Source organism: Pleuronectes platessa, chromosome 4 (genome assembly GCF_947347685.1).
Source record: "Pleuronectes platessa chromosome 4, fPlePla1.1, whole genome shotgun sequence".
Taxonomy (NCBI): domain Eukaryota; kingdom Metazoa; phylum Chordata; class Actinopteri; order Pleuronectiformes; family Pleuronectidae; genus Pleuronectes; species Pleuronectes platessa.
Genome location: NC_070629.1, coordinates 11,750,117 through 11,778,017, shown reverse-complemented (window position 1 = coordinate 11,778,017; position 27,901 = coordinate 11,750,117). Strand labels below are relative to the sequence as shown.

At 42.3% G+C, this 27,901-nt stretch overlaps 2 protein-coding genes across 2 annotated transcripts; one reads left to right on the top strand and one right to left on the bottom strand.

The window, feature by feature from the left end:
* Positions 1-1,659: 1,659 nt before the first annotated feature.
* vgll4l (vestigial like 4 like) lies at positions 1,660-5,746 on the bottom strand. Its single transcript, XM_053420916.1, has 5 exons — positions 5,534-5,746; positions 3,616-3,739; positions 3,263-3,503; positions 2,594-2,675; positions 1,660-2,460 (listed from the first exon to the last, which is right to left on the bottom strand). Exons 1-5 carry the CDS (start codon positions 5,643-5,645, stop codon positions 2,159-2,161), a joined length of 861 nt encoding a protein of 286 aa, XP_053276891.1. The 5' UTR covers positions 5,646-5,746; the 3' UTR covers positions 1,660-2,158.
* Positions 5,747-11,917: 6,171 nt separating this feature from the next.
* Positions 11,918-18,657, top strand: syn1 (synapsin I). The gene is made up of 13 exons (XM_053421290.1): positions 11,918-12,294; positions 13,125-13,182; positions 14,439-14,530; positions 14,624-14,780; positions 14,872-14,961; positions 15,489-15,551; positions 15,646-15,788; positions 15,914-15,988; positions 16,070-16,172; positions 16,264-16,413; positions 16,918-16,987; positions 17,088-17,613; positions 18,522-18,657. The coding sequence occupies exons 1-13, from the start codon at positions 11,918-11,920 to the stop codon at positions 18,655-18,657; spliced, it is 2,040 nt and encodes a 679-aa protein (XP_053277265.1).
* The last annotated feature ends 9,244 nt before the right edge of the window (positions 18,658-27,901 follow it).

The following is a 27,901-nucleotide window of genomic DNA, read 5'->3' as shown; positions in this document are numbered from 1 at the left end:
TCGGAGCCCGTCACAACCAGTCGACACAATCATTCCATTCATGAGATTAGAACTGTTCTTTTGATTATTTACTAAATGCCATTTTGTGTGTTGACAGTGACTTTACTTTCGACACAAGAGACAAAGGGCATCCACTTTCCCAGAGGGCTCGGCCAATCCTCTGCTTTGTGATGCAAACCTTAATTACTACTGCTACAGTAAAGCTGAGTTAAATGTTGTTTTGTGTTGCATTTGAGGTATTCGGGAATTGTAATTAACTGTTGTCTCAAACGACAGCGAGCTCCTGTTTTTTAGCAGCATGAGAAGTTTTCCTCTTCACATTCTCATGGTCATGTTGTGTACCGCATACTCCAACTGGTATTTAAAACTTATGCACAAGAGCGGAGCACGTTTTATATATATATACAAACACTAATTTATCTGGTGTTAATAATTATTAACATAGACTCCTCATATAGTTATCATAAAATATTTTGTTTAGCAACAACAAACAACTTTTAACACAAGAAAAACACACAATACTCTCTATGAAGTGGAATTCAAAGCTTGTGAATGAACCTGTTGTCGTCTGCTTCTGGTATTTTCGCCCCCTATTTCTCTCTGTCTTTGTTTTTTATGGTTCTCAGTTCAATATACATATGTATTTATTTTTACCAAGTTCACCTTCAGACCCGAGCTTAGAGTTGTGCTTTATATGAGACCATTAATCAGTCACAGCCTCTAGGTGGCCCCAATGTCCCTCTGGAGGTTACACATGCCAGAAATACACTCCATGTGGAAATACCTGTTTAATCAGGGAAACATTAATAATCACTAGTTTGATCCCCATTGGCCTTTATATATATGGGTTTGCTGCAACATGCGTTTCATATGAACTTCATGTTACTTTACAATGGAATTTGAGAGGTTTCCTCTCTTCTCAAACCATCCACTGACATTAGTTTATCATTATTAATGCCTTACCTTGATTATTTTTAACGTTAAAACATCTTTATTTGCCTAATTCTCACCCTCGATGTCCTCGAACTGTCCTCCAAAGAATTTGAGCTTGTCAGAACATTCAGCCAGTTAACCACTTATTTGACAAACTCTGTACTTTGAAAGTTTTGAAATCCCCAAAAATATTTCGCACATCATATTTTTGAGTTAGACAAGACAGAACTTGTAAATAAGTAACTGAAGAGCATGGCTGGTTCTCATGCTCGTTCAAACGGTGGCCCAACCCTTCCTTCCCCACTTCCCCCCCTCCTATCCCTTGCCAAACTGGATCTGTAGGATCTTACAGAGTCATATTCTCAGGAGACAGGAATGTCAGAGCACAAGGCCTGGTGCCTGCTGGGACACGCAGCCTCTCTTTCCCTCAAACGTATACGGGAAAAAGTCCCAAACGTGTTACTCATGCATCCATTTAATTTTTCCTTAACAACTCTGTGTAAAATGCAATGTCTGCACCGGACGTTTTGCAGACACACACTGACTCACTGCTCAAAGTCTGTCTGGTGCACCACAAGCCTAGTTCCGAACAAAGTGTAAGTGTTTTGTGAATAATTCTTACAATTATAATAAAATTTTCTCTCGTTTTCCAATGTTTCTTTTGACAGTTTTATCAGTTGACACTGTACAAATATTCATTTTTACGAATGACAAACAAATTAAAAGTATTTTTAAGATTTTTATTGTTTACTGTCTTTTAAAAAGGCTTTGCTTTATGTACAGCTTACAATCATGATATTATACAGCAGATAGGTCATTGAAGCATTAGTCCTTCAGACTATAAAGAGCCCACGTGTATCAGAATATAAATATAATACAATGAAACTGTGGCATTTAAAGAATGACACAAAGAAATGTAAAGGATTAATTGGCTGATTTCTCAATCACCCCACATCACCATCTAAAGTATCTCAGGTATTGAGATGCTATCGACAAGCAGAGGATCAAAATGTAACAAAACAAAAAGGTTTCATGCTACATCTGTCTGTGTCAGAGTGTCTTAAGCATTTGGACACACAGGCCCAAGGTTGCACTAGCGCCCCTGCATCTGTTAGCCTGCCCTCTCTACACTAGCTCGGGCTTTTCCATCGCTCGAGAAGCAGAGCTGCACGCAGTGAAATGTTGAAAGTCCACTTTCCTCCCGGTGTCATGGGTCATATTTGCTCTAGTTGATGGACCAGCGGCTGGAGGTTGGCGACGAGCTGCTGGCGGACTCTTTGCGGGACTGATTGGGGCTGTGGCTGTGGGCTGGGGAGTGGGTGACACTCGGACTGCTGGGAGGTGTGGAGGAGCAGGAGGAGGACTTGGATTTGATCTGCAGCCACTTGTCTCCCAAGGCCTTGGCGAAGTGGTCGTCGACAGACACGCTGATGGAGAGCTGCTGGGAGCGGGCTTTCTGGTAGTTCATGCCCAGGCTCCTCTGGAAATGCTCCTCGACCACGTGATCGTAGCTGCTCTTGGAAGCACCTGGAGAAGAGAGGATAAGCGACAGAGCGTCAAACACACGCCTCAGTGAGTCAGTGAAAGTGAGCGGATGTGTGTGACGATGAGGGAGTGACCGTCTGGAGAAGGAGCTCTTTCGAAAGAGCGTGAGACTGACCTGATGTGTGGCTCCTGTGGACCTCAGACCTGCCGGAGGGGTTTCTTAATGAAGACACACAAGTGATCACAGAGGGACGCATCTGATAAGACAAGATAAAAGAGATGGGTTATTAATCACATTATTACCTAATCACAGGAAAACAATAAGCTTTCTTTTCTTTTTTTCTTTTCATCTCACAAACTTAGCTTGCTAAACCTGACTGCACGTTCAGGAAAAACAACACACCAAGTTCAGTTAGAAAACGAATGGGAAAATGATTTTAAAAAAACCAATTCAACTGGTTGGATTTGGCCATGAGGGTGAGATCACTCCCAGTGTGGCGGCATAAACAGGTCAAAGAGGAGCTGTCTGTTTGGTCTTGTTGATGACATTCCTCCCTCCATTGCTCACATTTTCTCCCTGAATCCGGCTGGATAGCATAGCTCGGACAAGCTGAGGCCTGCGCGCCCTCCACTTGGAAGGGGAATGACTGTGGAGTTATGGATTCACTGACTGCAGATTGGGGAGATGTACCACTGCTGTGGGTAGCCTGCAGCTACACAAAGGGTCATACAGTAAAACCCACTCTTCACAGGGCCCTGACAGACCAAGCATCCTTTTCCCCTTAGAAATATCACATGGCTGTTTTGAGGACACAAGCAGACACAGATTTCCCCGATGAATTACCTGGATTTGAGTGGTGGCGCTGCTTGGAGACTTCTCCTCTGTGTTTTCTGGGTCTTTTCTTGGTTTCTTGATGAGGGCGAGAGGTTCGTCCATGATGGGGGCGTAGTACATGTGGGCGGGCAGGGGACTGGGCGTCGGACTCCAGGTGGATGTTGGGCTCTGTGGGCTGTTAAACACGGCCGGTGCTGGTGCTGTTCTCTGGGCCACTTTGCTACTGTTTCTGCTGAGCACTCTCTCCCGCCTGGAAAAGTAGATCATCAGAGAATGGTCACATCTCATTGACAGAAATTGTTTCTGATCAGCGTTATTTTTCAGTATTGAAATATGATCATAAATAAGCCACATTCACCAACCTTTCCTCCAGTGTGAGACCTCTCTCATGGCTGCGCTTGCGTTTGACTGGATACACTGTTGGGCCTCGAACCCGGTCATTCGTCATGTGTCTGTACCTGTCTTCACTTCTAAGGTGGGGCTGACCTGATAAACAAAAGGAAAGTGCAGGATTAGAATATGATGCATAAACACAACCATTACCACAGGTAGAACAATTTAATACTTTCTTCTTTTTTTTTTAAATCAGTCGTTTACTGGCACTGATGAATTTACTACATTGATGACGGTGTGTGACACTCAGGGATGAGTAACTGCTTGTTGTGATCCAGGACATCAACTTGCATGACTGCTTTTCATGGGAAAATATTTTTGTCACCGTTAATTGTAAACTCCGTTAAGCTGTAGAACTTGATTTACCTGATCAGTGAAGGTTACAAAGCAGCACAGCTGATTCACTGCTAACGGTAAACGTTGTTTTTTTGCATAATGTTGGCATTCAGCCCTATCACATGGACGAATGGGCACAGCAGGCACGTATTGTTATCATGAGATGCGGCACATCTAATGGCTTTAGGCTCACAGATTGACCCTGATTTGGGCGGCACCCGTCTGTGAAAGGTCCATCGAGGTGAACACACAAAGACACTCTGTGGATTCTTCCAAGTGCACAAGTTGAAACACATCGAAAAAGAAGCTGGTGATGTCAGCGATGGGCTGAATGAGTGACATATGCGTTACATTCTAGTCCACGAAGTTGGTCTCACAAGCACTGTTTCTTTTTATACAAATGTTGGTCTTTCACCTTCTACGCACAACAATGGGAATAGCCCAAACCAGGTGTGGCCTCTGCCTCACATCAACACACACACACACATGTTCAAAACAGTCATGCATACAGTCCAAACACTGAGCACTGTCTGGAGATGTAGTGGCAGCAGCATTGTTTGACTGTATGCTCAGTTCACACTTGAGAATCCAAATCGATTTGAGGAGTCATTTAAATTCAAATCGTCCATTCAATGCTGGATAACATCTCCTCACACCGACATCTCCCACTTGATAGAGCTGAAACAGTGGGTGATCGGCTGTGAATTATAATACAAAGGGAAAAGTTGTCAACAGTGTCTTTAGCTGCTCGCTCCAATACCCATTTCCTTACGGCCAAACACAGCAGTTCAACACCTGTGTGCTGCTCCTTCACACAGGGTGCCACTGAGGAGGAGGGGGGGGGGGGGGGGGGTGTTCTAACCACACCTATGCTGATTTTCTAATGCCTCAGGCGTAGATATTTCTTCCTTATTAGCTGAGTGCATACGCAGCCTGACCTTCTGCTTTGCTGCGTTTAGTCTTATTTTACAAGACATGGAACAGAAACACAGCCTGGTAATAAGACACAACACAATTTATAGGATCACAATTTAGTCCTGAATAAGTATGTATGACTAGAGAAGCATAATGCTGAGTTGATGTCCTCATATATATTTATCTTGTCTTTATGACGAAGCTGAATATATTCAGGATTGTTATTATATATTTTAAAAGTTGAACATTATTGTTTAAGTGTGCTTTCTTTAACAGTCACCTGATCATATGAATTTCTAACTGCATAATCATAGATATCGTAGAACAAAAGGAGATGTCTCCAAAAAGAACACCAATAGTTTAATCAGAATTAGAACTGGCTTTTTTGTCAAAGTGTATGTACACATTCAAGTGTATTTACTCCACTTTTACATTCCTCTGAGTGTACTTACATAGAAATAGACAAGCACAAACTTAAAATTGCAAGGATGGTACGAACATACCTACATTACTCATATATATCACTAACAATCAAATGTGAGATAATATTAATAGTAGGGACTCAATCCCACTGATCTACAGAACAAGTACAAGTATCCACAGTCATGAAGTAAAATAAGTCATTATTGGACTTACCCTCTAAAATATAGACCTTAAAGCCACTACTCATCCGAGTGATGTAGTGGAAATTCGCCACGGCCATGATTCCTGGTCTTTGTCTTGAGTCTTTGGAGCCAAACACACACATACACGCCTTGGCTGCTGCTGGGACACAATGCGCTTCAGTAATGGATTGTATTGGAAAGGTAATGGGAAGCTGGCTCCTGAGCGCCGCCAGGTAAAGTCTCAGGTGAGTGCCGATAGGTGGAGTGGCTGCCCTGTGACCGCCTCCCTGCATTCAGATTGGCTGAATGCAGGGAGGCGGTCCCAGTAATCCCTCTGTGTTGTTGTTGACCTGCAAAATGGAATGTGCTTCTCAGGTATAGTTAGGCCTGTGTGTGTGTGTGTGTAGTGGAAAGTGGGGTCAGATAATTCAATGTGTGATTGTGGAAGCTTTTGCTTTAATCAATATCTTCTTCTGTTGTAGATATGATAAAACTCATCATGTCATTTCACACAGTTTGTATGGTATTTTGAAGGGTTCATTTAGCTTCCCTCCATGCTCTCAGCACCTGTCCCCCTACTCTCCCCTCTCCTCCCCTCCTCTGCCTCCTGAACGTGCAATCTCACCAAACTGCATTTTTTCGAGCTGCTTAGCCCACCGGAGCTCCAGTCATTCCTCTGACCTGCCTGTACACGCACGCAGCTGCACTGTGCAGCCTGCCTCGCCAGTAATCCAAGGGCTTTTGTTGATGGCCAGACAAAGAATCCTAAGTCCTGAAAAACGCGGCTGCCATGAGAACAATCTCTCCTGAGCATACCAAGGAGTCTGTCCTCAGAGGCCGCAGATTCAGGTCCTCTGTGACACTGGCACTCCTGGAAATGTCAGGGAGAGTTTTCAGATATACTGGCACAGTGGGAATCAAGAGAAATTATCCCCTGTGTTGCTTTAAAGTCACCAGCTGGTTTAAACTAAAAATGTTATTTTATGAACGTTTTTAGTAATTATTGGCATAGGCTCTCATTTACCCTGACTATTTCTATATTTTTTATAATACACCCATTTATTGTGGTATTTTCTCTGTTCATGTTCCATTGTATCATTCTCATTGTTTTTCCATTGTAACATTCTTAAGAAAAGGGTTGAATGACTTAATCAATTTAGATAATTATAACTTAATATATAATATACTGAAGTAGCTTTACTCAACATTTTCAGAGATGTTAAGCTTAGTGTGAAGTTTTTTTTATTGAGCTTGATACTGGCATGTAAGTTGTACTTGATATTACAGCAGTAACATTTACTTAAAAAGTACTTGTTATGAGGATTGTCATCAAGTAAATCATACAGGTTATTTATTTCAGTGTAACAGAAGACACCTTTACTGTACATAGTGGTTACATACTTGGCATGTATTGGATGTATACTGGTTATTTTTGGTCAAAACACAGTTTATTATTTGCCTGTTTCCGTCCATTTAATACTGACAGAGCAACACTCATGCTTATTTTCCTGACAAGGGGAAGGATACTGTTTAACAAACAGTTTCACATATAAAGGTAATATTGGAAATGTGATATTATTTTGGCTTAGTTTAAGCTCAACACTGCCCCCCTAAGCACTTCACCGTAATTGCAATGCTTCAATTCCTACAAGGCACTGTTGCCTACTACTGTATACTGTGTATGGATACAAGAAATCAAGGGTAGAAAAGGAATGCTAAATATATACTTCTCTGAATAAACAGGTTTTCTCACTGACAGATTCCATTCATTGTCGACATTCTGAAAGGTCTGTGAGTCTGGGAATGTTTCCGACCACGATTTTCTAGTTCTGTAACATTTTACTGTGCACAATTTGTCGACACGTCACACCACCAAGGACGGATTCTCTCTGGTTACTTTGTTCACTATTACTATGCTAAAAAATATATTTTCAAATCACGTAAGAAAGAAAAATGATTGTGATTTCACTGAAACATTTTGAAGTTTGAATAACCAAAATTTTATATAATTTTTAATATTATTATATTTTTAATATTACTATTCAACTGGTGAATTTGTTTTCAACAGAGTGAATAGCACTGTTCGCTATCCAAGTCTACAACTGATTGGCTTAACTCCCATTTTACATAAGAAAGTGTATGTTGGTGGTATCTCTGTAGAAGAAGACATGTATATACTGCCACCGTGAATACGTCATGTGAAAGGAGTATTCAGTTATAACCAGTTAAAAAAAATTAAAAAGGTGAATTTCACCTTTATTACTATAACCTTGTTGTAACTATACTGCATGAATAATTTGATCCCATCAGCTGGATTGTTAAATCATAAATCAAATTTTATTTAAATATGAAGAATCTAAAAAGGTCAAGTAATATATTATTTGTCTCATAAACACTGTTTAATTGTACATATATGTACATACACACACCTTTGATACTTATTTACAGACATATAGTTTTCCTTGTATAAACAAACTTAGACTGGTTCAAATCATATTAAATATCGACATCAACCGTTAAGAGAGAGAGAGATAGAGAGAGAGAGAGAGAGAGAGAGAGAGAGAGAGAGAGACAGAGAGAGAGAGAGAGAGAGAGAGAGAGAGAGAGAGGGTCCTCATTTACTCACCCACTTTCTCACCCTCTTTTAAAGGGCTGTTTCAGGGTTTAGACTTGGTCGTAGGGTTAGAATTAGGTTTAGGTTTAGGTGAGCCAATGAGTCTCCTCTCTAGATGTACAAATGTGTGTGTATGACTTCGCTGCTCTGAATATGTGCTCTAACAACCTCTCTGTCCTCTTATAGTCTCTGTTAATCTCAGTTTGTGTTATTTACTTAATGAATGAATGGCCTCATGTTTATTTCCTGTTCCAACTAAATCTGGTCAACAGGGTTCTATTCAGGTTTAGCATGGGACTGAAAACACTTGACTTCAAGGGGGTGATGTCATAGAAAGGGGCGGGGAAAGTGTCAATCAGAAGCTCCCCCTTGGAATTGTCAAGGTCAATGACATAAGGTTGTGTTGTTAAGGATATAAATCTGTTTTAAATAAGACAAATCCTAATTGTTATCAAATTATGTTAGTGATGATTCAAGCAACAAAATGTGTATTAAGTTGTTTTAAAATGTGTTTTAAATCATTTAAGTACTATTAAGTGCCTACAAGTGTCCCATGTATTGTACATCCCTAACACCGAGAGTGGGACATTTCTAGGCATTTTGCCTCACTGATAAGTGCCTACAAGTGTCCGGCTCATTCTGATTGGTCGGGACATTTCTAGGCATTTTGCTACTACGATAAGTCCCTAGAAGTGTCCCACGTATTGTATTTTCCTAACACCATGAGTGAGACATTTCTATACATTTTGCCTCAATGATAAGTGTCTAGAAGTGTACGGCTCATTCTGATTGGTTGGGACATTTCTAGGCATTTTTGCTTTAATGTTAAGTGTCTAGAAGTGTCTGACTCATTCTGATTGGTCGGGACATTTCTAGACATTTTGATAAGTGCCTAGAAGTGTCCAAAGTATTGTACTTCCCTAACCACAAGTGTGGGACATTTCTAAGCATTTTACTTTAATGGGGGTGATATTAATTTAGTGACTTACACTGATGTTCTGGTTAGTTAACTAACAAATGATCAGTTTGCTCTCTAGGACAAAGATGATCCTAAAAGCACAGATGGGTCCGTCCTTTGTTCTGCGGCCATTTTACCAAACAGGTGGAGAAGACAACGGGCTGGTCGATGATGATGGTCTCTCTCACTCTTCACTGAGTTGCGCTAATAGAATGGCGGATAACTAAATGAATAAATTGTTTCTGATATGTTTGTGTAATACAGATGTAATAGAAAGTTTTAAATGGATATTATAGTTTCATTATTTGATGGTTCTTTATATAAAAAATGACTTTTACATGTTAATATGACTTTATAACAATATAAATTTTTTCTTATTCAGTTTTTCATAATGCTTTTTAGACATTTGTAATATCGGCATGTATACTTCGAGGCGATTTAGGCTTTTTAAAAACTTAATTCTAGTGTCCCACATTAGAAAGTGACCTGTCCCAGATCATCAAATTAAGGCATAATTGTCTTTTTTTGGCACAAAGAACCCTTAAAGCTCTGTCATGTTTCCTCTGAGTATGAAATCTCCATACCTCTTCTGGTGTGGTGAGGAAACACCTTAAGGATTACAGACGTATAATAGGTTGATCTACTCTGTAAACATATTATAAGCCGTGAAGTCAAAATGCAAAAAAGTGACTTCAGGGTTTTAATCGATTCCTCTTTATTCGGCTCCGGGCTGTGATTCTTAGTGTTGTGTATCGATGCTGACCCTTTTCCCGCCTCAGGTGTTCAGGTGTTTATCCAAGAATATTATGCACAACAGGGTTGAATATAAGTGTCCTATTAAAAATATGTTTTGACTGCATGCTACGAAGATTTAAAATGAGGCATATGGAAGAAAATGTATGAATCTTAACAAAACATCTTACAAAAAGTGTTGGAGGAAAAAGTGGGAATTCTTAGTGGACCAAAAATACTTTGAATACTATGAGCTTTTTTTATGTGATTGATAATAGCAGCAGTGATCTGCTCAGATATGTGTGAGTGTGTCCATTATGAAAACAGCTCAGTTACTATCAGTGTGTTTCCAGTTGGGGAGCCTGAGCCCCTCAGGGGGTCCATGTTGATCTGTGTCTCTGCAGGGTCTTACATGACCAGCAGATGGCGTAGCCCACACAGTCTGTATTGATTGGAAGGATCACCGCTGGGAGACAGAGTGTGTAGCACTGCGGAATTATTGGACACAACGGGGGTGCAGCATCACATCCACACTCATGAGCAGCCTAAAGTGTCCACAGCAGGCTAATGTCTGACAGGGAGCAGCGCCTCTGTCGCCCTGCTCTCATCAGCACCACCTCATGTCCTAAGATCCGCACACGGAGCGGCGTCAAGCCAGAGACACACACTGAGCTCCACAGGAAGTCAGCACCGTGTCCTCAGATGGCCTGTATCACAATAACAGTGGCAGGCCATCTGAGGTCTTTAAGATACTTCGATTCAGGGCTGGAGCTTATTTTCATTTCAGGAGATCATTTTAAAATTATATTTTTATTAAAAATTAATGCAATAGAATAAATAAAACAATCTTCCCCATTACCAAGATTACGGATTTAAATATATTTTCTTCTGCCAAACATGTACAGAACCTGAATAATCATTTGGAAATGGTTTATAACAGAGACAAAATGTTATTTCCGGCTATTTGTAAACGTAACTTTCCATCTGAAAAAGCTAAATGAGGATAGAATATCATACTCAGAATCAAGTGCTCTGTAGTAATAATGGCAAAAATTATATGCATATTGATAATAATATTAACTTTATTTATACAGCTCGTTTTATTACAGTGTTAGACTGTAGATATAATAAGAATAAACAATGGAACATGATCTGAGAAAATAGATCATGTTCCCGAAAATAGAGGTATACAATGGAATTATATTATGAGTGGATAAATATGATTAGTCAGTGTAAATAAGAGTTATTTAGATTACAAAGAACCATCTATTACCAAGAGACAAAAACCTATTACCAATACCAATACTAATGAACTACAACTAATACTACAAATACTCTTAACAACAACAATAATAACAACAACAATAGTAATATTAATAATCAAATTACCTTATTTGACGTCCTAATTAACGTGTGTTTATTTTGAAAGCACCGCGGGGAAGTGCCGCCTCACCGCGCTGCCTTCACAGTGGAGTGTGATGCGGGCTGCTCTCTCTGACGACGACTGGGAGTGACGCAGGGCGGACGGAAAAAACCGGGGCTTGAGGGGAAAGGACAGGGCGGTGATGCATGAGGGAGTGTAGCGTTGATTTCACAGGTTCGAGCCCGATGCACCGCCCGGCTTCCCGCACACAGGCTGCCTAGTGACTGACAGACAGTGATAATCATATTAATACTAATACAGCTCATCCTTGGGGAGGATCAGTGAGGATACACTCCCAGGTAGGCTCCAGCATCATGACCACACACACACTCGACTACACGTTAGGCTTATGCTGCAGGTGGGTTTACAGCTTAATGTCAACGTGTAGAAGGATTATTTCATATCGTCACTAATGGGGAGTGAATATTCTGGGTGTCTTCCTGTGCGTCTTCGTGTTCGGGCTACGATCAGTCACGATTCCTTACTACAGAGATCTGATTCTACATCTGCTGCAGGTTGATAACATGGGACCTGTTTCTCTGCAGGTGACGCTGCTCCCGCTTTCTGTTCATGGCCAAGTAGCCTCGTCATCCCATTTTCTCTACCCAATTACCCAAGTTGCAAGACCCGTGCAGTGGGAGGATATCTCGGACCCATCCCTCCGTCATTTTAACGAGCCTCCATCATCATGAACTACCTACGCCGTCGACTCTCGGACAGCAATTTCATGTCCAACCTGCCCAATGGCTACATGAGCGATCTCCAACGGAACGACCCGCCGCAGCAGAGCCCTGCAGTGTCACCCGGGCCGTCGGAGAGGCGCCAGTCCACCACCGGCACCCCGCAGCCGCAGCCTCAGCAGCTGCAGCCTCAGCAGCCGCAGCAGCCGCAGCAGCAGCAGCAGCAGTCTGCAGGTGCAGGCGCTGGCTTCTTCTCCTCCATATCCAACGCTGTCAAGCAGACCACAGCTGCCGCGGCCGCCACCTTATCCGAGGCGGCGGACCGGGCAGGGGTCTCCAGCAGCGCCAAGATCCTCCTGGTCATCGATGAGCAGCAGACCGACTGGTAAGAGCAGCGCACGGGGGGCATCGTCTAGACAGGGATGTGTGCCAGTGGCCCTAACATGCAGAAGGTCATATGACTCACCCTTGGGCCGTGGGACACATCACGTGTAGCATCTCCATGCCTACATCACAAACACCTATCTGTGCGCCTCCTGTGCCATGGCTCAGGCGCAACACACAGTGAAGGCAGACAGGCCATTTTCATTCGACGATCAGCTTGTGACGAATTCCCTCCTGCACCCTGCCATTAATGCTTAAATTATGGCACTGCACTAGGCCACCATGATGATGATGCAGGTATTCTCAGATCAAGGGTAAATTCTGCAGGAGAACATGCACTTAGTTGAGCCTCTTCACCTCATACATGCTCATTGCAGCTCTGTGCACAAGTAATAAAACACAGCACTGCAGATATTTGCACCATCAACTCTGTCAGAACAAGCAGGAGAGGTAGATACTTACTCTTAGGGTGTACTATAATGTAGGGCACAGTCTATGTGTTCTTACATGTCCAGTTCATAACCTCATGCTCCATGCAGGTAGGTGATAATGACGTCACACATAGGCTTATTTTGGTGTTATGCACTGCCAGCAGTTCAGGTAACAGCAGCAGAATGCCACAAGCTTATATAGTGTCACAGGAAAAGAGGATTTCTTCCTCTGATGTCAGCTCATTTCAGGCATTTGATGTCACATCTGTGTTGGCCAGTAATAGCTACAAGGAGTTTTCTTAAAGCCCTGCAAATGCTGGAGGAAATGTCAGCTGTCAAACACGGGAGGAGAAATGTGCAAAGGGTTTATTTCCTTGTGGATTCCGTGTTTCACATTCAGGGTGAAGATCTTCCGAGGAAGAAAGATCCACGGGGAATTCGACATCAAGGTGGAACAGGTGGGCCTCACATATGGAACTTTTAGTTTAGTTCTATATTGTTTTTCTTTACTCCCTATCCAGGCAAACAACAAGCCTTCTGAGCCTTGTCACTAGACTGTGAACAACAGTTGGACTAATGTTAAATCATTCTTTCATATGAAATGAGTGTTTCATATTTTAGTGCTGTCAAGACCTGGTAACTGAAACCAACATGGTGGATGGTTTTTCCTCATAGATGCAGGCGTTGCCATTGGCATTGCTAAAGGATAAGTTGATTGTATTTATCGCTTGTCATTACTCTATTTAAAAGCTTTAGTGGCTGTGAATCTTCAATACAAAACCTACCTCTGGCCACATTATGCATCCTCTCCTTCACTTTGATCCTTTATCATCTTTATTTTCTGCAGCAGTGTCACCGCTAAGTCATTTGGAAAATCATTTGGTTTTAGAGGCACTGATCAACTGTTGGCTTGACACTAGTGTAAAATGATTCATGGTTTCTTCGATAGACGGCACAACAAATCATCCAGTACACTGGGAGCGGCTACTATCTCCATAGAGAGCCCTCACAATGACAGATGTCCCAGTTCACTAATGTCTGAGTATTGACAGGAGAGGGGACTCATTCCCACACTGACATGCTCTGTCTTGAAATGTGAGAAGCACATATTGTGTCTGTCAGATGCCTCCACAGTCCCTCTGAGGGATTACATTTTTTACTCTAAGGTAAATGAGTATATGTATGTATCCACCAAGCAGCACCTTCAGCGCAGAGGAGACCATGAAATAGAAAAAACATTCTCTCTGTAAGTTGTTTTTCATGTTTTTTACAATGGCATTTTCATGATTGATCCTGTAGCCTCTTTTCAGGATGAACACACTTCAGATAAAAAAGGCACGGAGCGTCTCTTGGCCCTCGGAACTAAACTCTAAAAATAAGATATATGGACATATATAGTTACATCATTTTCAAATGCAATATCAATTTTCTGCAATTTCTAATAGGTTTCTAATCTTAGATTTTGACATTTATATTGAAAGATATATTATTCTCATATTTGTTGGTTGTGTCATTTGTCGGATTAAAACTTTTTTTTTTTTAATTACACGATTTTCAGAAGTAGCCCCTCTTATTTATTTGCTGCTTTTATATTCTATTCAATTCTATTCTATCAAGTCTGGAAGTAGTAATTCATTGCCCTCCTGCTCTGAGGGTGACCACAGTGTTTTTTTATGCTACTTGTTGTGGACTGACTTTGCTCTTGTCCTTTCAGGCTGAATTCTCTGAAATCAGCCTGGTGGCGGATTCTACAGGCAGCTACAATGTGGACATCGATGCAATCAGGAACGGACATAAGGTTACTAAGTAAGTAACAGGCGAAAAGAGTTGGAGTATTTGCAGGTGCAGCTATAGGGAGATACCATTGATGATAATAATTGCTGATGTTCTGTGTCTCAGGTCCATCAAGCCAGACTTTGTGCTGATCAGACAGCACGCCTTCAGCATGGACAAGAACGGAGACCATCGTAACATCGTGATTGGCCTGCAGTACGCTGGACTGCCTAGTGTTAACTCTTTGCACTCTGTCTACAACTTCTGTGACAAGCCGTGGGTGGTAGGTATCAGTTAAAATGTTTATTCATGAGAAACAATATTGTTCACGTCGACTTATTATGCTACATCGTGAGCATTTGTTTCCATTTCAGTTTGCTCAGATGTCTAGACTGTGTAAGCAACTAGGCCCAGAGGAGTTCCCACTGATTGAGCAGGTTTACTATCCAAACCACAAGGAAATGGTGAGTTGGTTGCCATCTGCTCCCCCCCATCACCTCCTCCCTCTTTCCACTTGCCCTGATGGGGTATGCCTTCATGGTAAACAACCCTTAAAGAGACATACACAGAGACAGGTCATCCCTCTCCACAGGTCACATGTTTGAAGGGTAATTCACTCTCATGTCAATATTCCATCTCATCCAGCAGCTGAGACCAATCTAATTTCCTGGGGAGTGTCTTGTTGTTGTCGTTCTGGGTAGAGGCTGAGTTTTTGATCATTTGAGTGCCAGATCAGTGTCAGTGCAGTTAAAGTGAGACTTGCAGTGGAGCCGTGGCCTCCTCCCTCTGCAGTCACAGGCTGGCAGCACTGGGCTGGCTTTCAAGCCATCAACATGATTCAGGACTCCTTGCAGACACAGAGGATGGGTGCTACTGAATATTTAATTTTTCTTCAATTGAAATGGATTAATATGGTTGTTTTAGTCATTTAAATACTACCATAAAAGGAATTTATGAGAAATCTGAACATGTGATAATGCTCCTGTTACAGATCACCTCCCCTCACTTCCCTGTAGTGGTAAAGATGGGCCATGCCCACTCAGGAATGGGAAAGGTAATGCTGAAATGCTCAAGTATTTACTCATTTCACTACGATTGCCATGTGTTTGGGACCAATGTGTGTCATCATGTTTATATCTTCACTCCAGGTGAAAGTAGACAATCAATATGATTTTCAAGATATTGCCAGTGTGGTGGCACTGACCAAGACTTACGCCACATCTGAGCCTTTTATTGATGCAAAGTATGACGTCCGCATCCAGAAGATTGGAAACCATTACAAGGCTTACATGTGAGTGAAATAAGGGTTCTACTATATTTACTCCAACAAATGTGATTGTAAAAACCTTCACAACACACTGGTATATATCGTATGAGATGTTAGAACATTAAGTAAACGTATGTTCTTATTAACAGGAGAACGTCTATTTCTGGTAACTGGAAAACCAACACTGGCTCATCTATGCTTGAGCAGGTGGCCATGTCAGACAAGTAAGAGCACATAAATGCAGATGAGATGAAATCATAAGTGATATGTCCCTCTGTAAAATTAGAACTGTTTGATAATCGCAGGTACAGAATGTGGGTGGACTCTTGTGCCGACATCTTCGGAGGGCTGGATATCTGTGCTGTGGAGGCTCTACATGGCAAAGATGGCAAGGACTACATTATAGAGGTACAAGGAGGCCGTATGATGATACCAGGGAAAATGTGTCATGCTCATTTGGTAAATCCATTTAATGCATCATGTGTTTTCTGTTTTTAAGGTTGACGACTGTTCCATGCCACTGATTGGGGACCAGCAGGATGAAGATCGCGTACAGATTGCAGAACTGGTGGTCTCTCAGATGAACCAGACTGTTCCACGCACTTCCAGCTCTTCGACTGTCCGTGCCACTGCAGGCCAACCAGCACAGGTGCTCAGACACTTCGTACTAAATCAGTGCAGGGAGCGAGCTGACTTGTTTTATACTGATGTAGAAGACAAACAGATTTAAGGATAGATGTCCGGGGTTAATAAATACATATAGTCGAGTGTCATCAGCGTAGAGACTTATGTCATATTTATGGGTAATATAACCAGAAGACATACAACATCATAAAACAGAACAGTAATGGGCCAAGCACCGAGCCATGGGGAACTCCAGGCTCAATATTAGAGAGACATAGTCAGATATCATGTGACAATTGACCAGAGGGGCCAGAAGCAGTCGAGCATCCTGTGCTGGCATTATTTAGGACTCCTGCAACATTATATATATTTTATCTTATGAGGGGATTGCTAGACGTCCAGCATCTCCTGGCAGAGTCCACTTTTATCAGCATATTAAGACAGTTAGGAGAAAAGATTTTATTAAGTATTTTTCAAAATGTGATTTTCTGTCTTTTGATCCATATTTACTCTTTCGTGTCATTTTTAGAAACCAGTGTCTCCTCAGCCTGTTTCTCAGCCAAGAGTACCACAGACTCAGCAGCGCCCCTCACCTCAGGGTAAGAAAAAATATTTATTTTGGTCGAAATTTTTGAAAGTGTAAGTATCGATATTAGGAGAGTACTTGATTGTGATTGCTGCTCCTCTTTTACTGCTTAGGTGGTCCTCAGCAAAGTCCCCCATCTCAGCAGCGCCCACAGCCTCAAGGTCAACCACCTGCACAGGCCCAGCAGTCTGTTACTAGCCCTGCTACAGCTGAGCCCGGTGCCCAGGCCAAGGCTCATCAAGGACCTGTAGCACAGCCGAGGCAACAAGGTCAGGGAGCTCCTCCAGGTCAGAGAGCTTCCTCCGGTCAGGGCTCTCCTCAGCGAAGCCAGGGAGGTTCCCCTCAAACTCAGAGGCAACAGTCTGCCTCCCAGCAGAAACCACCTGCAGGAGGCCCTGGCCAGAAACCTGCAGGTGGCCAACCCCAACAGCAGAGGCCTACCCAGCCTACTAGGCAGCAGTCACAGGGGGGTTCACAGCGGTCTCAAGGTCGCCCTGGAGGGCCGACCACCCAGCAGCCTCGGCCTGCTGCTCCAGGCCAGGGGGCCCCAGGTGGACGACCTCCACTGCAGCAAAAGCCTCAGCCTCCACAGAAACCAAGCCAGGACAACCCGCCTATGGGCGGCTCTCCACAACTAAAGTGAGTAAATGTGTATGATAAATAGCTTGGGATCAGTTTTCTCTGGCTTTTCCTAAAGTGATCCGTACAGCTGACCTGGACCGAAGATCCCGTCTTACATTTCGCCTGCACTCAGATACAGTTTGCATGCCACATGGGAAATCTATTCATTCTCTTGATTGACAATTGATCCACCTGGATCTGCATGATGTATCGATTCTTACATTTTTCAATCCGTCAATAGCATTTTCACAAAACAGAACATTTCAGATTGTCTGGACAGACTGGGACAGGTTAGAACAACAACATGAGGTCTTTGGTTTGTAGTTGCTCAGAAACATAATGACTCTCTTACTTCTGTCACAATTAACGTTCTTCAACACAGATGTCCATATTCTATATCAATTTTCTCATAGCAGGCATACACACTTACACACTATACATATACTGTGGAATTTAGTTGTTTATCGCCTGATGAATAATGCAACTGCAGCTGTACAGATCTGTGTAGGACTGTATAAATATTTTAAAGGATTGCTTCCATCTGAGTGGTCAATATTCCTGTTGATAGATTTCATGAATAAATTACAGATAATCCCAAATTTGGATTAAATTTATGAAATGGCATTTTACGCTCTCTTGAAATAGAGACTGAACATATCAATCATCAATCCCTGATTAAAAAACAAACATGCATCACTTTGCATCCTGAAGCGTCATTCACTATTCATATCATATCAAAGCTATGTTGAAATGATAAGGTGATACTGAATGACTGCAGCGGAGGAATGCGCTTTAAGCTTCTTTTACAGATCCTTTTCTCCCCTGTCTCTCTCTCTGTCTTGCCATGCACCACTCTTTTCATTCCATTGGTTTGCTGCATGACTTTAATAGCCCTCTCCTCTATTGCCGTTTTCCTCTCTTTATAGCAAATCCCAGTCTCTTACCAATACCTTCAACATTCCAGAAACCCCAGCGCCACGAGCCAGCCTTAGCCAGGACGAGGTGAAGGCCGAAACCATACGCAACCTGCGCAAATCCTTTGCCAGTCTCTTTTCAGACTGAGATGGCATAAGCCCCCACCCATCCTCCCCTCTTCCTTCTGACAGAAAGATGGACAGGCAAATTGAAGGACAGATTCCTTCTCCCCCCCAAACCAACAAGGAGCAACAGGAAGTCGCCTCCGATTTATGTATATTGACCTTGATGTGAAAGTGTAACCACTCGACACTAACTGCCGAAAATAGTTCAAACATTTTAAAAGGAACACAAAGTAGAATACAGAGTCAATTTGACATCTCAAACATTCCTCGCTTCGCTTCACGCTTACGTAACTCATTGTGTGTCAGACAAACTGTAAGCGTGCGCACACACACACACTCAGACACACACACACACGTGCACACACGCAAACACACACACAAAAGTCTGTTTATGCATGAAAACACGCACAAGAATGTGCAAGAAAGACAAGACAATGCTTCTCCCTCTTGCTTGACGCTGTTGTATAGTCCTTGTGATCTTTACTTTTGAATTTAGGTTGGAAGACTTAACAACCAAATCAATTAAGGGACTTTACAAAAGTTGTTGGGGTGGGGAGGTTTGCTAGATCTCATATTGTAAACTTTATTTTTTCTAAAGAGCTGATTAATAAACTATTATTATAGCCACATAATAGAATGAGTGTAAGCTCTGAGCTGAGGTGCATTTTTGATGTAAAAATATAATCCGTTTATTTCCAAAACATAACACACAATATATAATATGCTATAAAATACAAACATAGGAAGAGAAAAAAATGACTATAATTAATATATAATAAATTATTTATTTATTTTAATTTAATTAAATACTTTTCCTCCAACAAAAATGTAAATGGCGACCCCCACTTTTCTGACCCCCTTGCCCCTAATAATGTTTGTACAGTCCCTACAGCTGAGCTGTCCTGCATAGACTGTCCTGTGTTCGCCAATGCTAGATCTATAGAGCTGTCGGCTGCTCATGGTGATGTCTTAGCTGCATGTCAAGAGCAATGGTTGCGTTTCCCCACTCCTGACACTGGCGCTTGTAACTTTGTCGTCACATGTAGTTGAATTGGTTAGTAAAGTAGCCTGTGGTAGTTGTTGTGAGTGTGTTGTTGCTGCCACTCCTTCCCCTTTTGTTTCCCCCAACTTTCAGCATGCCTTACGTGGACAAGAAAGTTAGATCAGATGGAGCTGTCTCAGGGATGTCCAATGGATTGTGACACTTCTGTGTGGGTGAGGGTCTTCCATTACAGTTTCATTGTGGCTGTTAACCCATAATGAAGGCGAAAGCATGCATCTTAATGAGGTCGAAGGTTTTTATTGTTTCAAGTGATTTGCACACAGAGTATATTGGAACGTTATACTTGAATAGAGAGAAGCAGACTGATGTATGAGGTTTATAGATTCAGGTTTACTCATCTGCCGCTTGACAAAGCAACAGCCCACTGTTCCTACACTGGGGTGCTGCTGTGTGGGTGACAGGTGCGGTACAGTAGGATGCGCCATAGGCAGGGTTGGCAATGGTTCAGGTAGATTTAGTGATTTTAGTGAAGACTATTTAGAGTTTAATTTCATATTCCCTTGAATTCAAAGCAATGTAACGAGAGAAACAATCCAACTATTGCGTTTATATGATGCACAGTCGGTTATTAAGGTTGATGTGAAGGTGTAGCAGTCAGTCAGTGCATTGGGATTTTGCACTGAATTAACTCGGACCCTGAATATGTGTCATGCAGTGCAGCAGAGCTCCTGCTGCCGTGCATGCCCTTCTGTCAGGCCACAATCCAAAGCATATACTCAGCCAAGGAATGACACATGTTTTTTGCAGCTCATCTATAAATACAATAATGGAAAAAAAAATGATGCAAACATATGGGAATGTCAAATGTGGGATGCACCTCCGCAGCACATTTAGCACTTCCTGTCACCCCTTCTTTGCACTGACAACCCTTTCTTTGATCATTATTCTGAAAATCTGAGCTGAAAAAATCACCTCAGTTTCCAGGCACTGAAAATGTCTTCCACAAGAAGTGCTTTTCATGCAAATGATGACGTAGTATGGCAATACCAAGCTTTATAGAGAAGACCCAATAGCCAAACGAATAGAGAAGTCCTGGTTCCCCTGCAGATTCTCTGTGCTGCCTGTGTTCATCATCAGCCTATCTGTGTAGCCACAGTGACCCCTAGTGCTCAACGGTGCATAAATGTGTGAATGTCGTTCTGTAACTGGTGAAACCAAATCGATGTGTTGTACAGAGCTTAGATTGATGAAGACTGTCTCCTCCATCCCTTGCTGCTACTCGTGCGTGTTGATGTATGTGTCTCTAAACTTTTAAGCTTTAATTTTTAAGATTTGTGAGTTTTTGTTTCAAATATCTTGGACATGCTTCTATGAAGAAAGACTGTGGATTAAAGCATTAAAGCAAGTACTTTAGGGATTCATTTTTGACTGGGTGTCCATACATGATTGTCAGAGCTCACCGCCAGGAGCAGCCTTGTGTAACTGTTTATGAAAATGAGCCATCACAATTAGCATGGATGGTTAACTTTGAAAAATGTCATGCTGTTACTCAGAGGGCTCTTGGCCATACTAAGATGCACCCTTCCTGAGACTGATGAGCAGTGACTGAGGTGCAAAGAATAGTTTACCGTATTTATGTTTTTGATATTCACAAATGTGTACATTATTCATGGTGGATATGTTTGACTGTGAATGTAATCTTTTTTTGTTACAGCTAGATTTATTGTTTTCTAACTGCATCGTATAATCATTGTGAAAAAAGGAAATCCGTACAATTTTGAACTGATTGTCGATCGATGCCTGCCATTGAGTTGAAAGTTATAAATGTAAGTGCAAAAATCAAAAGGCTGGGGTTGTTGTGAATAAAGAAAAAACAAGATACTGCGTAATGTACATCATGGTGGACTATTGAATTAAATGTTAAAGAATATTTGATGTTATATGCAATGTAGCTATATTAAGTGAAAATGAGTATGTTCCTAAAACATGCACATGTCTAATAAAGTCTATAATCAAAAACGACTCTTTTATTTATTAGTGTTGATTCCGTTTGGTTGGCATGTCCTTCCTGTGTCTGTGTGGGATTTCTTTGGGTTCACCAGCTTCCTCCCACAGTCCAAAGACATGCAGATTCAGGTTAGGTTAATTGGAGACTCTAAACTGACCATAGGTATGAATGTGAGAATGAAAGGTTGTATGTGTATGTGATCTCTGTGACGCGCTCGCGATCTGTCCAGGATGTATCCCCCTCACCTGATGTCAGCTGGGATTGGCCTCATGTCCCCATGACCCTCCAAGGATAAGATATTTAAAATGGAGGGATGATTGGATGTTCCATGTTGTCCAAAATCCATCATGAAATTAGTTTTTTTCTGTCTTAAACTACACATAATAGACAGGTTGGCTGTTTTAACATTAGTTTATTGTGTTATGGTATTGCAAATGGTAGTAAGGTATCTAATGATGTGAAATATCTCAAATATGAGGCAAGGAAAGAGCTAAAAGAAGAAGATTCTTAATGCAACAGAAAACATTATAAAATGAACTGAATGCTTGCTGCAAACCGAGCATGAATGTGACCACAAGGTGGTGTGGGCCTGCAGTCTGACGAGTCTGCTCTTCATTTAACCAGGGTTATATAATTCCTTTCACACAGTGAAATGAGCTCAGCATTCTGTGTCACCGTGTTTGAACAGAACTCTTCTAATACTCCACACTGTGAGCGAAATGCATTTATGCCAAGAAAATTACAGTATGTGCGGTGAAATAAACTTGGGCCTATTTATCATGGAAAACTGCCAAAAAAAGTATGTTGAGTGCTTTTGATTTTTAATGTATTCATTAAAACAGTTATGTTGATAATGCTGCCTGTTTGTTTTCGTTTTTTTTCTTCTACTGTGTTATGAAAAGCAAAGAGAAGAGTTTACACAGAAAATACAAATACCAATGTGTGCAGAATCCTATTGACTAAAGCATTCTGTGACATGTGAACAAATGGCTCCCTGAACACCACTCATCATAGCCTATCTTAGAATAAGGGTCTAATTCATGGTGGTAAAAGGAAGGGAAAACACATGTATTATGTTCTAGTATCTTTTGGTGATCTGAATGAAGCAGCTGCAGCTGACAGAGACCGGTCGTGATATGCACCCCCAGACGAAGAATGATTGTGTTTCATTGCCTTGTTTTGTACAATGACTGTCTGCATCCAGAGTTGAGAGAATAATATTCAAATCTACTCTCATCCAACTATCAAATGAATAACCCTGTCCAAATATTTTGGCTGGTGGGTTTAATGCTGATTCGGAGAAGATTGAATTTTAATAACAGTGGATCAACTTATTTTTCACTTGAAAGATTTCACTGCAGCCAAACGTGACTGGAGAGAAAAACCCAATTTGCAGGTAGGATGTTATATAGCGACTCATGAAAGGTCAGTATATGGTTGGTCTGTCCGCTTGCTTGCACTTCCTATCTCCCTGCCCAGTGGGCCATGCTGTTCTCTTCTAATAAATCTGGGTTTGGTTAGTCGTTAGGATCCTCTCTGATCAGGAAAGATTCCATACACACACCTCACACATTAACACACAACATTTTCTGGCTGCATTAGTAAAAGGAAAGGCTCATATCTAAATAGAAGACAGCAGGCTCTTATCAGACAGAGTTTATTACTGTCTCGCAAACTAAACCGTCTATTTACAGAACACACCTGATATTGTGATCTTCTTCCTCCTACACTATAGAGATGCTGTGTAATCATCCTGATACAACTTTGATAACTTTGCAGGTCACAAGTGAAGGATTCAAGGGTACTACCAGCACCAGTCTCATTCTGTTTAAAAATGGGAGGGGCCCTCTCGGCGTCCCTCTCCGAGACTGGATATTTCTGGATCTGACCCATTTACATGGCCCCCGAGAATCTGTGAGCACAGGTGCGTCTGGATGGCTGCACCAGAGACGCGTTATTTCAAACATTAAGACGCCGTTAACACAGGGTTTGCATGGGATAAATGCCAGGCATGGTGGGGCGGGGTCAATCCACATTTGTGTCGTTCATTATATATACTTGAAGGAAACATATAAGCAAGTGTTCCTGTCATTCTCATCGTTTTATGAGGGAAAAGTAGAAGCGAATGTCAGTCCATGGTCCTGTTGTCTCATTCAGTAAACAGCTTTTTGTTTCTGAAAGGCAAACACTGGCTGTCCCAGCTCGTATACACGCTGCCTTACAGCCCGGCACAATTAGTGCAACTCAGTACTGCTTTGCATTGTGCTGCAGTGGGATGGTGGCTGAAGGATATCCATATTTAGAAGGACCCCTTCCAAGCGAGGCACAAACGATTTGTTGTCTCTCCAGACTTTGAATAGCGAGACCTTGATGACAGCCCTGCATTCTAAAACCTCCTGCTGACTTCAATCAGCGCCTGAAAAAATCTGACGAGGCTCTGAGCGGGAGCGGTTTGCTCTGAATGTAATATTACCGCACTCTGTTTGTTACATAACAATATAATGGTGACAATGCATAACCGCGAATAACTCACACTGATGGGAGGCCCAGGGGACGAGGCTGCACTGCTCTGAGAGGCCTGCACCTTTTGGTTCCAAATGTGTTTCCCCTTTAATAAACCTGCACACATGACTGAGTGAATCTCAAGCCAAGATGGCAGATGATGAAGGATGAGTGCGGAGTATGTAGTAAAGATTTAATTAAGCTGCACCATGGGATGGCTTACTGCCACTCCAGGGACCAGGACACTGGAGTTTGTGTTAGTTCAGTGCAGCTGTGAGTAACATCTACACTATTCTTACTTTGACCTACATGTAGTGGGAGGTGGCCCGGCCCACATAAGTGTAGGTCTTGTTTTCACCGTGAGGCTGCCACAGGGGAGGCAAGCTGGGGGTCTCCTTATGGTGAACCTTATGTTATCTTTAAATTGTCAATCTCTGATGGAGATAATCTGGGGCGTAAGAGAGAGAGACATCTGTGCTGTGTGTGTCTTCACTGGATGTTACAGTGGGAACGAGGCTGAACTGCTGATCTGCTCCCACGATGCATTTTCAAATTGTTGGAGCCTCACGAGCAATTTTCACCTGCCGTGGTTTCAGCCCGGTGACGTAGGTTTTTAGGGTCTCCATGGAAGACTCCCATCAGCACTTTACTTCATTTCCTTTTCAAATCAATTCGCTCGCTCTCGCTCCTACTCGCCGTGCGTCGCCATGGCTACCGCACCCAAATAGTTTGGCATGCACATGGATTTATTCACCAGTGTTACTCACAGTGGACTGGAATGTTCTTTTTCTGTGCAGCCAATGGAAATAAATAATTTCATAATCGAGCAAACGTTTTTTTTTTCCAATTCTAATCTACCTGACGAGGCAGAGCAATGCCTCTGATCTATGATGCTTATGCACAGTTTCTAACATGTAGGACATCGATATGACAGTAATGATCTTCTGCTTGCTGTACATAATTGTTTATATAAATCCTGCACACTATATTGAGATGTTTAGTACATATACTACATGCACTGTCGGCATATTTGTACTGTATTTATTGTTCGTTTCATTGCTTATTGCTTCTTTGCACAACATGCACATAACCTCATGTTGTATACTCTTATGGTGTTGGTCATTAGGGTTTTCAGTATAAGCTACTGCACATTCTCCTACTATTCGTTGATTGTTCAGTTTTTCTGTTGTACTCGTCCCTATAGCTGTTTCTATGCTAGTACACTGAGAACACATACTTGGCCAATAAAGATGCTTCTGCTTCTGCTTCTTTCCCCACTTGCACAGACAGTATCAGCTCCCTACGGGCAGTAACATGAACATTTCTAACTCTGGGTCACTTGAAAGAGAACTAACAATCTGCTGAATAAAATCTAGTCTGATCCACCAGGGATCTAAACTATGCCAACGCAAATTCTCCGGTTCCCTGTCGAGCCAAAAAGACATCCGCTTCACTTGACTGCCTCTAAATCCTCACAAAAAGAGGTCTGAGTCTTGTGCGCCCTATATGTCCCGCCACCACTGTAAATTACGTCTGGGCCACGAACGTTTGAACGGAGAGGATTGAGTGGTTTAATTTAGCTGAGGAATTAATCAGGTTTGAGTTGGAATTAAGGAAAGCCCGGGTGCATCTCCTGCTGCATTTTACAGACTCACCCCCGCTGCACTTCAACTCCAAGTGAATCCAAGGGACTGCATATTTCATGAAGGGCATAAAAAGGTTCTGTAGGATGTCAGGGAACCACCCACGTTCAGACATATGTCTGTCTAAGAGGTCTAACTCCAGCTGTGTGAAATATTAACCAGTGCAGGGACCACGCACAACATCCCTCACTTCCCGGAGGGGCTCCTAGGATACAGTCAAACTGAAATCTTTTTGGCTTAACATCTCCATCTAATGTGTTTTCTTTGTTCCTCTGACACATGACGACAGTCAAAAATAACTTGCTTTGTATCGGGCCTGCCAAACTGGCTATTTTTGGGCCCAGGCAGAGAAATCGGATAGAAACTTTGCAGAGAGTGACTTAATCTTGCATAGATTTAATTGGAGACATCTGGATAACGGAAGGTTTGTTTACTGTGCCAGCGTGAGTGGGAAGCAGGAAGAAAGCAGAATGGCCAGATTCTTCCTTATGGCTCATTACGTCTGTAATGTCTGAGCAGGGTGAGCTTGTGTTGGAGGCAGAATGACGTAGTGTTGGGCTTTAGTGTTGTTACTTTGTGGGGGTATTAGCCCGATCGATCCCTGTCAGCGGGGCTTCTAATCAACAGAGCCATTGATTTCCTCTCCACGGAGCCCGTGCGGTGCCTGCGACACCTGCTAGCAGCCAGCTGACGGACACTTATGCCTGCTAACCCACAGCTGACACAAACTGATGCCAAAGCACTGTGCCGGTGAGGGTGAGTCACACATGCCCAGATAGATCCCACTCTCAGCTCGGGGATGCTTGAAGCCACACAATGCGAGATCCACTGTACTGTTGTTCTGAATCATATCTAATACACGTGGTGTGCCACAGATGGAGTCTTGGCCGTGGTGTTCTGTCACCAGGATGCAGGCAGGAATAGCAGAGCTGGTCTCTGCTCGAGCAGCGTGTGAAGCTGAGTTTCCTGCAGCGACATGAGCTCTGTCAAAGCAGAGTATCATTGTGATCTTCAGCGTGATCAGCACACTTCGTCTGTAGTGATTTCTCTCTTAGCTGTCAGAGTGCCACGGTAAGCAGTTTTCCTGCGGCAGTCACATGCTCCGGTCCGGGGCTCACAGCCAGATGTCCCCATCATCAATTCAGACAATGCAGAAGGATGTGGCGCGGTGGGACTCTGGGGCAGATGTGTGTTACACAGGGCTTCTTGCAAAAGTACAAACACATGATCTGCAAGGGAGAGAGGGTGTTATATTAAGACACCTTGTGGGTTATTTGAGCAGTTTCTTTAGGGGCCAATCTGTGCCAATGTGTGAACAGGCTCTCCAAGCAGATTTTAATCACTGTAATCACTTGGCTTGAGATAATGTATGTTGTGATGTGATGCTTTACAAATTAAATGAATTGAACTGCATGCAGGTCAGGTTTTGAACAGTCTATCATACTATAAAGCTGTGATAAGTCAATTTGACTGTTTTAAACCATTTTTTAGGTTGTTTTAGAAAAAAAAAATCTAAATAGTTTAAAGCAACCTTTAAAGAATGTCCCAAGTGCACACACATACACACACACACACAGGCACAGAAACACACAAATACACATGAACACACACACCCGCACATGTACAAATGCTCAAGCTTAAATCTCGATGCAATCATGTGAAGCTTTTCCTTATGCGGATGAAAGAAAGTAAATTACTTTTGCTTTTTGGGTGGAGGAACGTTTAAAGGTGGCACCTGAGAGTATGGAGATTTACAACCTGCACATTTTCTGATATGTCATAGATGGGGAAAGTAGTGGCACATTAGTCAGTGATGGAATTAAGACGTAAATAGTTCATCTACTTCCATCACAGCTAAATGCCACAAATATTGGCGCAAGACTTTCCCATCCCCATGTCCACTGGTGTAGGAGGAGCACCAGGGGCTACAGGTTTAGGAGAGGCTCGGTTGTGTGATGCAGTCTTTTCAACCTGTCTGCAGACTTTCATAAATGTCATCATCAGATCTGCTCTGATTACAGAGCCCCTCTCTATCACTGCAGGATGACCACACAGCCAGCAGCTCCACCGGAAACACTCACGCACTCACATTTAGAGCTCCATATATTCA

Bases quoted from the DNA above. Each gene is read 5' to 3' on its own strand.
- vgll4l (XM_053420916.1), bottom strand. From the start codon at position 5,645: ATGTGTGTGTTTGGCTCCAAAGACTCAAGACAAAGACCAGGAATCATG. The intron at 3,504-3,615 runs GTTGGTGAATGT...CTACTTTTCCAG, and splicing joins GGTCTCACACTGGAGGAAAG to GCGGGAGAGAGTGCTCAGCA. The intron at 2,461-2,593 runs GTCAGTCTCACG...TCTCTTCTCCAG, and splicing joins CCACAGGAGCCACACATCAG to GTGCTTCCAAGAGCAGCTAC.
- syn1 (XM_053421290.1), top strand. From the start codon at position 11,918: ATGAACTACCTACGCCGTCGACTCTCGGACAGCAATTTCATGTCCAAC. The intron at 15,989-16,069 runs GTAAGAGCACAT...TGATAATCGCAG, and splicing joins CAGGTGGCCATGTCAGACAA to GTACAGAATGTGGGTGGACT. The intron at 16,988-17,087 runs GTAAGAAAAAAT...TTTACTGCTTAG, and splicing joins GCAGCGCCCCTCACCTCAGG to GTGGTCCTCAGCAAAGTCCC.